Source organism: Corvus brachyrhynchos, unplaced genomic scaffold (assembly GCF_000691975.1).
Source record: "Corvus brachyrhynchos isolate BGI_N302 unplaced genomic scaffold, ASM69197v1 scaffold412, whole genome shotgun sequence".
NCBI classification, from domain to species: Eukaryota; Metazoa; Chordata; class Aves; order Passeriformes; family Corvidae; genus Corvus; species Corvus brachyrhynchos.
Window position 1 is genome coordinate 772,670 of NW_008236761.1, and position 13,351 is coordinate 786,020.

The window sequence follows — 13,351 nt, forward strand, 5'->3', positions numbered from 1 at the left end:
TTATGTGGCCCTGGTGAGCAGTGCCAGCTCAGGGCCCCAGCCCCAAGCTCTGTTTTCAGCCCAGAGCTGTGAGCAGACCACAAGCAAATGGGAAGGGGTGATCCCCTACGGATGAGCAAAGCATCCGTGGGATCTCTCTGTGTGCCTCCATCCTGCATCCCAACCCTGAGGATGCTGCCTGAGTGAGTGCAAGGGAACCAGACCCCACCAGGGCCCCCGAGCCTTAACACAGACCGTACAGGGAAAAGAGAACCAGCACAGGAAGCTGAATCAAGAAGATGTTTTAATCAGATTTGTCAGACAGAGTTGGATCTCCAAATAAATAGATTTATCAAAACAGAAAATAACAAGAATCCTAGGATAAATACATGTACCAAAACAACCTGAAAATCCCCCAAAGTTATTTCCAGACAGGGGGAAGGTGATGCTGCTGCATGCCCTCCTCCCCATGCTGCAGAAATGATCCTGTTTGCCCTTTGGGAGATGCCTCTCCTGTGAATACAGCCCCATAGATATTATATAGGATAGATATAAATATATAGCACAATAAATGCTTAGTAGTGACCTTAGTGCAGTGTTCAGGGTCTCAGACCCTGCCAGCAGGTGGGTCCTCCCAGAACCTACATTTCCAAGTGACCTGCAAAGAAGGGAAAAGTATCGTCCCAGCTGGAAGAGAGGAGATTTTTCAAAAAACACCCTTTGGAGGGCATTCAGCCAAAAAAACCCCTTTGCAGCTCCCAGGGGCTCCAAGGAAAGAAAGAGGGATGGTTTTTCTTTCTTTGCAGGTCACCTTTCCACCAGCAGCTGGTAAGGAGCACGGTTGTGTTCTGCTTTGCTGCGCGCTCCTGGTGCTCCTCAGGAACGCCGGGGTGTCCGGGCTGGATCCCACCTCCTCGTGCCGCACCAGGTCTCGCCCCTCCTCCATCTCTCCCTCCTCCCTCTGCTCAGCCGACATCTTTGGGATAGCGGGAGGTGACAGCCAACCTCCTGCACTCTCCCGCTGGAGAGAGGCACCTACACGGCTGCGGCTTCGACACCAATGGATTGGGATTGTTCTCTGGAGTTCCTGGAGTTTCCACTAGTGTAACCTGTATTGCAGTGCCAGTCTATTTAATAATGCAGCTCTGGAGTTCATATATATGTGTATGTGTGTCTGTGTGTAGATAAATCATTAGCTACAGAAAGGTTCTTTGCTTTACAAGTTCTTTGTTTCCTTCTCTGGGCTTTCTGTCATCCTCAGCTCCGACGTCTGGGCTCGGAAGATGTTCCAGTGACCTGGATGAGCAACGACAGACTCACATTAGGAGCAGCCTTGGAGCAGGAAAGCACAATTGCCCCATGTGTAGCACCCTCGGCACTGCAGGATCCGCAAGGAGCTCGCTGTGGGAGAGCTCTGCACACTACAGCGGCCGTGGTCAGAGCAGCCTGTAAGTGATCCAAGCCCCAGACTTTGTCATCTCGCAGTTAAAATGGTGCTTGGAGGGGCCCTCTTGCCCTTGCACTGCAATTAATGGGACAATCAACGGCCCTTACAATACTTTTCTGGAAAACACTTGCACAGTGTGAAAAGAAAAGGGGCTCAGACTCCCCCTCTCCACCTCCCCAAGGGGTGCTTTGACATGGTGTTAGGTCCATGTCCTCCCTGGCATGTCTCAGCTTTGGGCTGACTTTCTGCCTCTTGGGGGAAGAAGCATTTTGCTTGTCTTTTGTCTCAACCTCACAAAGCCACAATTTCAGTTTCATGGGCAGTGGACAGATATGGCTCTCTCCTCTCTTCTGTCAGCCCCACTTGTTTGGGTTGGGTTGCTCAAAACCCCCCCATTTATATTCATCTTTCTGCTGCTGCCTCAGCCTTGGGTCTGCATTCAGCACCCATGGTAGGGGAAAATCCTGCTGCAGAAAAAGAAGGAATCCCTCTGAATCCCTCAAGGAGCTGCAGAGTCCCAGCAAATCAAATGTGGAACTGCAAACCCCCCCAAAATCAGGACAAAGTGTCCCAATCCCTCTCCATGCTCCCACAAAGAATCCCCCAATGTGCAGGAGGTGGGTGGAGGTGTTTTCCCTCCAGGTGTTCTCTTCCCCCAGTGCAGTCCCAGCAAGGATTATGCGGCCCCAATGTCACCACTCCGGGGGTGGAGGGAATATTTTCTAGCTGAATTAATCTCCTGCTGTGAAGAAATCACCGGTCAGAGCTTTCCTAGAACTTGCAGCCACGGCAGTGGTTATTTCACAACAGGGTTATTTGTCAGGGGAAACTGAGGCAAGAAGAAGGAGGCACATTCCAGAGACTCCACCAGGGTGTGAAGCCCAGCCTGGGAGCAGGGACTGGAAAATCGCCCGGGGTTTGGTCAAAAGCTGCTGTCTCAAAGGGACTAGGGGTGAAAACCAACCCCCAGCGTCCCTGGGGCACCGGGAGCGCTGTGCGCGCTGGGCAGCAGCGCTGTTCCGACTGACCCCATAACCCATGGGTGCTGGGCACTGCGGGCACGGCTCTGATCCGAACCCATCCCATTAAACCCCAACGCAGCCAGGCGAGGAGGCAGCCAGCAGGAAACAGCGTGGCAGCTTCGCTCCATGCAGGCACTCCCAGCATGTGCCCCAGCATTGCTGCTCTTTGTCATGTTTACGCACATCCCGGAACGTCCAGAATGATTTTTTTAAATATTTCAACAGTTTATTTTTTTGCTAATCCCTCGCATCATTTTTTTTTCCTCCCCCCATGCTCCCAGTACCACCAGATGGATTAGATATAAAAATCAAACAGTTTTACGGGCTCTGGAGAGACAAAACCTCTGGATTTCACAAGAGTGCATCCACTTTTAGAAAGCTGGCTGCCCTTTCCAATACCATAAAGTGAAAATGTGGCTGTTAACCAGGAGTGTTGCGTATGGATGTGAAGACAGGTCAGCCCCAACCCAGCTACACTTGCACAAGCATTTTCCCCATGGTTCAGCTCCCCATGCCATGCTGGGATTTTGCAGCCTGTTTGGAATGGCCAGAGCAGAGCAGGAAATCAGGAGGTTGGTTGGGGCAGGGAGCGCTGGAGGAGTCAGGAAATGGGATTTTTCTCTCCCTACCTTCATTCGTCCTGGTGATCAGCCTGAAGTTTTGTGCTTCTTGCTTGAATTCTTGTTTGCTGATCTTCTTGGTCTGGATCAGATGGAATATTCCTGCAGAAGGGACACGGCATCAGGTTCTGCAGCGTCCGATTCAAGGCTCACACAGGTTTGGATTCTCTGTTCCCTCCTGACACTGCCTGCCCTGGCTGCCCCAGGGTCCTGGTTTGGTGCAGGACCTGCTGCCAAAGCCTGGTGGGAACTGGGAATGAATCCAGGGTGGGCCAAGGCCAGGAAACATCTCATTTAAGTATCAGATTAGATATTAGGAGGAAATTCTCCCCTGTGAGGGTGGGGAGGCCCTGGCACAGATTGCCCAGAGAAGCTGTGGCTGCTCCACCCCTGGAAGTGTCCAAGGCCAGGTTGAAGCAACCTGGTCTAGTGGGAGGTGTCCCATCCCACAGCAGGGATGTGGAATGGGATGGGCTCAAAGCTCCCTTCCAACCCAAACCTTTCTAAGATTCTATGGTTCTATGAAAAGAGTCACTGCTTGTTGAATCAGGATGTTTCACCATGCAGCAGTGAAAGCAATAGGATTGTGTTGCTCCAGAAAGCATCTTGCCCTGGAGGAGTTCAAGTCTCCCCTAAAACCATCAAAGAAATAAAGGTGAGAGCAAGGGGATGCTGGGATCCTTGTCCCCTCTGCTCACTCTCAACCACCCATGTTCCCCGACTGCAGAGACCCCTCCATGCTCAGATGATTTCCTGTCCTGGAAGCAGCCAGGGACCAAAGTTTTCTATCTCTTTGTCACCAGTGCTGAAATTCCTCCAGACAGGAAAAAACACAAGTGACCTCAGCAGAGATTGGTATTTCTGCCCCTGCCAGCATTGTCCTCTTAGTGGAGGTGCCTGACTCAGATGTTTGACCCAGGCAAACCAGAATCTGCATTTAGCAATGAAAGTGACCTTCTTGTGGGATTAGGGGTTATGATATTCTTTTTCTCCTGCAAGGCATGACAAACCAGGCAGGGATGCCTGGAATATCCTTCCCCACCTCTCCCTCAGGCTCCCGGAGTACTCAGCCTCTTGCTGCCAGCAAATGTGAGAGGAAACATGGTCCCCCTTATTTGGTTAAGAGACTTTCCCTGATTCCCAGCAGCAATTACACACAAAAAGAGTATGTAATGAAGGGGAAGCGCCTCACAATCCATATAAATTAGACATTATCCACTGCGGAAAGTTAGTACAGGAAGTCAAAGACATAGAGAGAAATGGATGGATATTTGGACTATTAATTAGTCCTTTCAGTGGGTTGGGTAAAGAAGTCCTACCAGTAACAAAAGAAGATACTGGATGGAGATAATAAAACTGTTATTGACGCAAGAAAGGCACAAGTGTTCAATAAATCCTTCTGGTCTATACTTAGAAAGGAGCAGGAGGGTGTGCTTACAGTCCCCGGGGCTGATGAAGCACTTTCCAGCACATTAGTAACCAAGAGGATATTTTAAACAAGAGCTACAAGAGATAAACATCTTTTAATCAACCGACCTAGATAATGCTCCCCCAAGAGCTCTCAGAGAGCTGGCTGAGACCTTTGCCCCCCGGGATGGTCGTTCCTGATGCATGCCAGGAGCTGGGGAGCAGAGCAGGAACGCAGGCCATGCTCCAGCAGGCATAGGGAGAAAACAGTCCAGCAGCGGAGAGGCAGGATGGATGGAGCTGGCACAGGGCAGTGCCATTCCTGGCAAGCACATCCCATCCAACAGGCAGCAGCGTTCCTGGCAGCGTTTGGGGGGAGATGGAGCGAGCTGCTGGGGCTGTCGGGCACGCACCACCGTTCTTGGTGCTTCGAAGGGGGTTTGTAAGAAAGATGGGGATGGACTTCTTAACAGGGCCTATAGCGAGAGGACAACAGGTCAAAAACATCAGAAAGCCACTTTTCAAAACTCCTGGTGATGTTCAGACCCCTAAAAGATGGGGAAGCCTGCTCTGCAACTCTTCTGGAGGCCAGTCGTGTGCCACCAGCCAGCTGGGTAAAACTTTTGTCTGGGAATTGGTGCTGGTTTCTCCTCCCAACTCCTGCTTCATGGAGGAAACCATCCTGGCCCAGAAATAGATGAGGCCACGTAGGTATCATGAGCCCATACAAAGGCAGATGGACGAGGTCCAGGCGTGACTTGCAGCCTCTCTACTCCACACACTCTGCTCTGTTGGTAGAGTGATGGACCATGGAGAGGTGGAATCCATATGTGAGTGAGCTCATGCTCTCTCCCAATAATAACACTTCAGTCTGCCAAGCAAAAGAGCTGTGTTGGCCTCAGGGACAAGGGCCTCCCCTGTCCCTGGCTGGCAGGGCTTGGGAGCTCCATGCAGACGTGAAGCTTTTGGCCTCGGAAGGTGCCGAGAAGGTTTGGGTGCTGCCCCGTGCCAAGGAGCAAGGGGAGGAAGCGGCGGGGCCCAGACAGCGTGGGCTCAGAGCTGTCCTCAGCTACAAGGTGCCATTGTGAGGGAGGCCCCGCTGAGGCGCGGGAGCACGGGCAGGAGGGCACCGGGGAGCATGGAGAATGGCAGGGGCAGGATGGAAACATGGTGGCAGCCAGGGCTCTGTCTCCGGAGTTAATTTCTCGGGCTGCTGTCCATGTGTGCCCAGTCTCAGCAGCTGGCTGAGGTCTCCCTAGGGAGTGATGTGGAACACAGACATACCAGGAGACCAGAACACCTGGCTACACATGCCCAGCAGATGCAGGCCGAGGGTCATTGGATCCGTAGCAAACATACAACCAACCTTAAGTGCTCAAGTTTTTTGGGGTAGAGTATGTCAGATGGAAACTCAGGACTGGGGCACTGGGATGCTTCCATGGGCTGCAGAGAAACAGCACAAATATCTACAGGACCAGGTGTCCCTGGACTCCTCTGGTCTATAAGAGCAAAGCTGAAGGCGTGGGGAGAGAGCAAGAGATTGGTGCTGTTTGACAGCGTATTTGCTGTGCTTCGACGTCCAGAGGACACAACAACAGGAGCATCCAAATCCACCCATCCAAAAAGTGCGCTGGGGACAATTCATCCCCCTTGTGTGCACCTTTGCAGCAGCTTTCACGCTGTAGGTGGACTGGGGTATAAAAAAAGAGCAAAAGCAAAACCACGGAGTGACCAGAAGAATTTTTTTTGTTTGTTTTCCATGTGCATTTGGCATGAGAGCAGGGAGGTTTGGAGGAGCAGCCCCAAGGCCCTTGTCTTGCTTGCCCGTGTGCTGTGCCTCCAGATGGTGTTGCAGCTCATGGTGAGGTATAGTGGGGCCAAAAGTGGTTTCCAGCCCCCAGTCTGCATGGAATGCAGGAAAAGAGTATGAAATGGGGGAGGCAGAAGAGACAGCCTGCTGTCAGCAGGTTTTGATTCATCACGCGAGGGGTGGAGCACCTCTAGAAAAGCCAGAAAAATCGAACAAAGCTTGGAAAGCATCAGGTTTCCACACACACCTCCTGCTCTGCTGGCTGCTTTCATAATGGTGCTCACCTTTAATCAACTTCCAGTTGTAGATTTCCACCTCTTCTGCCAGCTCCTTCTCGATCGCCATGGTCCTGAGGATCTCCTTGGAGGGCTCGGAGTGTGGCGGCACAAATGTGTACACCAGGACACGGCTGGGGCTCCTGCTACACCGGGGGGTGGTGATTTCATCCGTGGGTTTGACTCTGGTTTCTGAGCAAACACAAGGACAGAGCTCATTAAAAAGGGGCAGGAAGGACCATCTCAGCACCCAGGTCATGGAAAAGGCATCTTGGCTTTGGTGCCACGTGGCACAGTCGTGTCTGTCCCATGATCCAGTCCCCAGCATCAGAACCAGCAGCAAAGGAGAGGTTAATAAGGGACCTGTGGACCTCCTCATTCTCACGTTTCTCATTCCCCCTGACTCTGGCAGCCTCTGTGCCAGTGGAATGGGGAAGGGGATTTTGTCCATCTGGATCCCTCATACTCTCTGCAGTGACCTTGATGCCACCATCGCCACAAAGCACAGGCTGGATTCCCCACTTCCTACCTCGCTCCCACTGGAGGAGGAACATCAGGGGAGCCAAGGGATGAGTCCACAGCAAAGGAGCCTGGGCTGCCTGGGCAGCACACCCGGCTCAGCCCCACAGGTGGGCTCAGCACCAGCGCCAGCACCCTCGCTACACGGGGTGTCACCACAAGGACATCCACACTGGGTCCTACGTGACTTTTTCAGCATTCTTGGTAAAGAAGAGCTGCTAATTTTTCCCTCTTTTTTTTAATGTATCTGGAGTAATTAAGAATCCCCCATGGTTTTGGAAGGAGATTTATTGCCTTTGGTTGTGGTCCTTGGAATGCAGAGGAGCCCAGCTCTGCTGAATTTAGCCTTGTTCTCCCAGTCAGTTTGGATGCTGAAACTTTTTACACTACTCGAAAGAAAGTTTGGCTATAAATAGATGCCTGGGGTTTATTTTAGTAAGACAGTTATTTTAGGCCTGATTCTGCTCTCCCCCAGGCTTTCTGGGGTGGTCCTGAGCTCTTCTTCTCTGAGAGGGGATAGAAGTCCCAATTTAAAGGGAAGCAAAGCTTGTCAGCAACCAGAGGACAGGCTCTCAGTTCTGCAGTTCAGCGTGAGGAAGAGGGGGATGAGCACAGCCCAGCACCCTCATTCCTCCCACTGTGGGGTCAGGGAGCAGGGAAACCTCTGTCCCAGAGCCTTAAACTTCACCTGCTCCAGGGCATTCACAGAAGCGTGGAGTTGTTAAAGCCGGAAAAGCCCTTTAAGATCATGGAGCCCATGATTAAAGCCCCACCTTCACAGCAGGAAAGGAACCCCCGGAATTCAACAGGAATTTAACAACTCAGGAGCTCCCCGCTGGAGCCGCTCGACTGCCCACAGCATCAGGGAGGAGGAGCAGGGACACAGAGGTCATGGTCACCTGCTCTGCCCACAGCCGTGTTCCCCACATCCAAACAACACATCGCAGCCATTCCCGGGATCAGGGTCCCTTCAGCAAAATCCCTTAGTGTTCCTCTCTAAGTTACGGGGTACAAAGGAGGAAGATAAGCACAGTCACAGAAAGCACCTGGAAAAAGAAGCTGGGCAAAGCCTCCATGCAGGGAAGGAAAGGGCAGGGATGTAACTTGGCTGAGCAATGTGTGTGTGTGTGATCGCTATCTGTGAGAACTGGAAAGCAAGAACAAAATCATTTTGGCTGCATCAGGGTGTTTAATTGGAAATAAAATGAAGTCTGAACAACAGACAAGAGATCCAAGCAGGGAAAGTTGTCAGCTTTAAACCAGAGAGACCCACTGGAGTGGGAATGCAAGACTGGAAGGGCTCTGCTCAGTCATCACATCCCATTCCCACCAGGCACCACATCATAAATCCTGCTCATAAACACATCAAAAACCTTATTAAAACAAGCTGAGCTTCTGCCCTTCACTCCCCCAGGGAGGCCATCCCAGAACCTCTCTGCTCAGGGGCTGGAAAACCTTGAAAATCTCAGCTCAAATGACTTTGCAGCCATTCCAAAACACGGCAGTGCCCTTTGCTTGCTCTCCTGGGTGAGACCCCTCCACAGAAACCCCTTGAAGATGCTGATCAGAGGGGATCACGCACAATCTGCTGCACCTGCAGCCAGGCTCAAAGACACTCAGGTACCTTTACACTCCCCAGGGAAGCTGTGGGCGGTCCATCAGCTGAACATCTCCTGATAAATGTCAGTTCAGAGAGGTATAATCCACAAAACATTCTCCAGTGGGACCAGGAGGAGATGTCATCCCTGCCACATCTTTGCCAGGTCTGTGGTTTAAGGCAAACAGCTTTCCAAAGACCAAGGAGCTGAGACCCAAAACACACTGAACAGGAAAGGAAAAGTGGTCTTCTCCACCATGGAATCACAGAACCATTCAGTTTGGAAAAGACCTTTGACATCATCAAGCCCAACTGTACCCCCAGCACTGCTAAGGCACCACTGATCCATGTCCCCAAGTGCCACATCGACACAGCTTTTAAATCCCTCTGGGGATGGGGACTCACCACTGCCCTGGGCAGCTGTGCCAGGGCTGGACAGACCCTTTGGGGGAAGAAATTTTCTGTAACATCCAATCCAAACCTCCCCTGGCCCAGCCTGAGGCCGTTCCCTCTCCTCCTGTCCCTGTTCCCTGGCAGCAGAGCCCGAACCCCCCCCAGCTGCCCCCTCCTGTCAGGGAGTTGTGCAGAGCCACAAGGTCCCCTCTGAGCCTCCTTTGCTCCAGGCTGAGCCCCTTTCCCAGCTCCCTCAGCAGCTCCTGGGGCTCCAGCCCCTTTCCATGTCCCAGCCCAGTTCTACCTGGACACCCCAAAATCTGTGTGTTCAACCTCCACTTCCAGAGATGAGGAGTTCCAGCTCCAACAAACCATGAGTACCACAGGCAACCCCTCTCCTGGGAAGTGTCCTCCCTTCTCCCTTCACACCTACAGCTCAGCTGCCACAATGTAAACCTCTGATTTTTGTCCCACCTAGAGGTTTGGAGAACAGACTGTGTCCTCTCCCCTGAAAGCACCTCCCATCTGTCTGAGCACTCTCAGTGTGTCCCGCCTGGAGCGTCTTTCTCCAGACTTCATCCTCCCAACAGATGGAAACTTTTGGGGGTCAGTGCAGCTTCCTTACCTTGGAGGAGTCCTACTGCCCTCCCAGAAAAGCCAACCCTTCCACCAGTGCTTGCTCTGCTGAACTTGTCTGGTGTGAATTCTGGCCACCAGTGATGTGAATCCCTACACATCTGTCAGCCTGAGGCTTTAAACCAAGGTTAAGGAAGGAACTGGAAGGCAGCAGCAGGAGCAGGCAGGATCCCACCTACCTGGACATATTTTACAGCATTTCCCGTCTACTTTCTCTGGGTATTCACACGGATACTCCTTGGGGCATGTGATCTTCTGGCAGTCCTGGACGCCATCCCTGCACGTGCAGAGGATGCAGGGCAGGAGGCCGTAGAGCCGGAAGACGGGGTGCCACACTTCCCCATGGGAGTAGGTCTTCCCATTGTAAACACAAGCTGGAGGAGAGAGAGAAAAGAGCTGCTTGCGGAAATAAATCCTTCTTCTCTTTGTAAACCCAAGGCTCGGTGGAGTCACTGCATTTCAGCACCTCAGACATGGGTGGTCCTGCTGTGTCGAGGAACGAGGTCCCCTGGCAGTAGTCACTGGGATACCACAGCCACCACACCCAGGAGGTGCCATGGGACAGAGGGAGCAGGCGCCAGGAGATGGGTCTGCTGGGTTTGACCACCCTGGTGGGGACAAGGGCAAGTGTGGGCAGGACCTCACCTGCCTCCCAACCTCTGGAAGCCCAGGGTCCCTCCGAGGCTGTCACAGGAATGAAGCACAGTGAAGAGTGCCACCTGCTGACTCCTCCATGGAAATTTTTGGAGGTCCCAAAATTTCCTCCAGGGCTTCATCTCCAAGGACTAGAAAGAGCCCTTCTGGAGGCACAGTGACGGGAGAGCCACCAAGAGGAGAAAGGACCTGCTATTCCCCCCTTTGGATCAAGGGGCTTGCCTCCTCATCTCACTGTCTTACTCTCTCCTCCAGGAGCAACACCTGGGACAGCGCTGCGTCAGACCCAGCACTTGCACACAGTTACAAGGAGGAATATCCTGCCCTTCTGTGGCACTGTCCTGGAAGGTCCATGTGGAGCCTTCCAGCTGAGCTCCTTCCTTCCCAAGTCCCAGATCTCCAGAACATTCCAAGGACCACTCTTCTTCCAACCCATTTTGGAAAGTGCATGCAGTCAGGAGGCTGTGGGCGCGAGGACTGAGATACCTGGGTGAGGCTGGCTGTGGAAGAGTGGGGAGCAGGATTTGCTGGTGGAAACCTGCTACTGAATGAGATTCCCTGAAGAATTCCAAGTCCTGGAGAAGCCACTTTAAGCCACATACAGACTGCCTGGCCTCTCTGTCCCTTACCTTTCTTGTGCTTCTCTTTCAAGACGATCTTCACGGTGGTGCCACCTGTTCCCTTGGGTTTGAAGCTCCTGGGAATTAACTCCAGGGAAGAACTGAGAACAGTGGACATGGTGGCTCCAGGCGGCTTCCTCCCCATCACCTCTCCCAAGCACTGGTCTTGTGAGTGTCTCTGTGAGCAGCCAGAGAGAAGAGGGGGTTCAGATTCAGGCAGTTGAGTTGTTCTCACTCCAAAGCATGCTGGAAAAAGCCATGCTGTGTCCTGCACACCTTCCATCAGGAGTGGAAGGGGCAGAGACCACAGGGATAAGCAATGCCCCAAAAGCCATATAAATCACAGAAATGCTTAGGTTGGAGAATTCCTCTGAGATCATGGAGCCCAACCATTCCCTCAGCACTGCCAAGGCCGCCACTAACCTGTGTCCCCAAGTGCCACATCCACCACATCCACACAACTTTAAATCCCTTTGGGGATGGGGACTCGCCACTGCCCTGGGCAGCTGTGCCAGGGCTGGACAGCCCTTTGGGGAAAGAAGTTTCCCTAATATCCAACCTGAGCCTCCCCTGGCCCAGCCTGAGGCTGTTCCCTCTCCTCCTGTTCCTGTTCCCTGGGAGCAGAGCCTGATCCCCCCCCCCGGCTGCCCCCTCCTGTCAGGGACTTGTGCAGAGCCACAAAGTCCCCCCTGAGCCTCCTTTGCTCCAGGCTGAGCCCCTTTCCCAGTTCCCTCAGCCGCTCGTGGGGCTCCAGCCCCTTCCCCATCTTGCTGCTGCCACCACCCAAGGGGTGCTGAGCAACTGGTGTCAGTGTCCCACACTGGTGTCCTCCTCACGTGGGGCACCCTCACTGGGGCAGCACCTTTCCCTCCCTAAGCTCAGCCCAATGCCCTCAGAGACGCATGTGAGGTCCTACGTCCCTAACGCACACAGGGAAATGGGCTGGTCTTTCCTAGACGGGAAGACGAGGACTGGCATCTGTGTGGCTCAAACAGGATCAGAAAGGTGAGAATGGGCCATATCCTGCTCTCTCACCTGGCAGGGACCAGGAGAGTTGGAATGGCGCCGCCAGCCAGCAGGACTGGAATCCCAGGAACATCCCAGGAACATCCCAGGCTTCCAAGAGCAGAGTGTTGGGACAAGGCACGCAGCACAAAGGGTCCCCTTGTGTCTATTTTGGAGATTTTATAGGTGGTGGAGCAGTATGGAAAAGGGCTGAGCCAGGAGCTAAGTGACCTAATCCCACAGACCTGGCATGGGCTGCCCAGCTCTGAAATGTCGCCGTGAAGGAACCCTTGGCAGCCAAGGAAGCACTCTTAACTTACTGGCCCTGCTGATACAACCAGCTTGGGGAAGGCAGTGGTGGCCAGCTCCAGCACTGCCCTCTTGCGTGGGAGGCAGGACACCTTCAAGCCCAAGGGGAGCGGAGACACCTTCTCCTGGAGGAGAAACTCTCCCAAGAGAGATTTGGGCATCTGACTCTATGGACACAGGTCAGGCCTGGCTGTTGGTCACCTCTGGGTCTGCTCTGACAACGTCCTTCAGCTGTTTGAGCTGGCAGACATTGGCCAACAAGGAGGAGAAGTGTCCCAGATTTCCAGTTCCTGCTGGTCTTTTGCACTTCCAAAGATGTTATAGAACCATAGAATCGGAATCATTTAGGTTGGAAAAGTTCTCTAAGGTCATCGAGTCCAACCCTTTCCCTGCCACTGCCAGGTCCCTCACCAAACCATGTCCCTAAGATGCTGCAGAGGGAGAGTAGAAGAGTCTTTCCCTGGTGGCCTGAGGTGTCACCTAGGCTGATATCCCTCAGCTAGATTAAATTCCATGGCACGATTCACCTGCAAATCAGGTGTCCATGGTCCTGCTGTGCAAGGATCTGAGTGTCCTCCTAGAGCTGCTGGGGTAGAGGACAATGTGCTAGGGCATCCTGTGAGCTGTTCAGGGAGCTGTGCTAGAAGCAAGAAGCAGAGCTTTAAAACACAAATGTCACGTACAACACCTCTGTTTAACTGCAGGGATTCCTCTTCCGTGGACTTCTCAAAGGAGCCATCTGCAAGGGAAAAACATTGTCCTGGGAGATGCTGTGGGGCTAAATGGAGGTTTGCTCTCTGTTGCTGAAAGCAGCTCTCCTTCAGGTGCTGGCCTACCTGGGAGTCTGGAGAGACAGGAGCTTTGCACATGCAATTCCTATTACCCAAGGAAAACCCAAGCCCCCAGCTTTTGTTTCCCAGTGCAACCAAGAGATAACAAGTGGCCTGATTTACAGCTCAGGCTTCCAAAATCCTGCTAAAGTGGCTTGAAATGGCTCCTGCTGTCAGGTGGCAACCAGCTGGAGTCTCCCAGCCCTCAGTCCCAGCCTCGTTACCTTT

The 13,351-nt window shown here is 52.9% G+C and overlaps 1 protein-coding gene across 1 annotated transcript in view; it reads right to left on the reverse strand.

The window, feature by feature from the left end:
* Positions 1–266: 266 nt before the first annotated feature.
* CHRDL2 (chordin like 2) overlaps positions 267–13,351 on the reverse strand; it is a 22,562-nt gene continuing 9,477 nt past the window's right edge. The window contains exons 5-11 of the mRNA XM_017727098.1: positions 13,348–13,351; positions 12,977–13,032; positions 10,989–11,157; positions 9,885–10,079; positions 6,570–6,752; positions 3,078–3,170; positions 267–1,275 (exon numbers count right to left, since the gene is read on the reverse strand). The exon at positions 13,348–13,351 is cut by the window's right edge and continues 90 nt beyond it. Coding sequence (XP_017582587.1) covers positions 1,196–1,275; positions 3,078–3,170; positions 6,570–6,752; positions 9,885–10,079; positions 10,989–11,157; positions 12,977–13,032; positions 13,348–13,351 — 780 coding nt within the window. The 3' untranslated portion in view covers positions 267–1,195. The remainder of the gene's footprint in view (positions 1,276–3,077; positions 3,171–6,569; positions 6,753–9,884; positions 10,080–10,988; positions 11,158–12,976; positions 13,033–13,347) is intronic.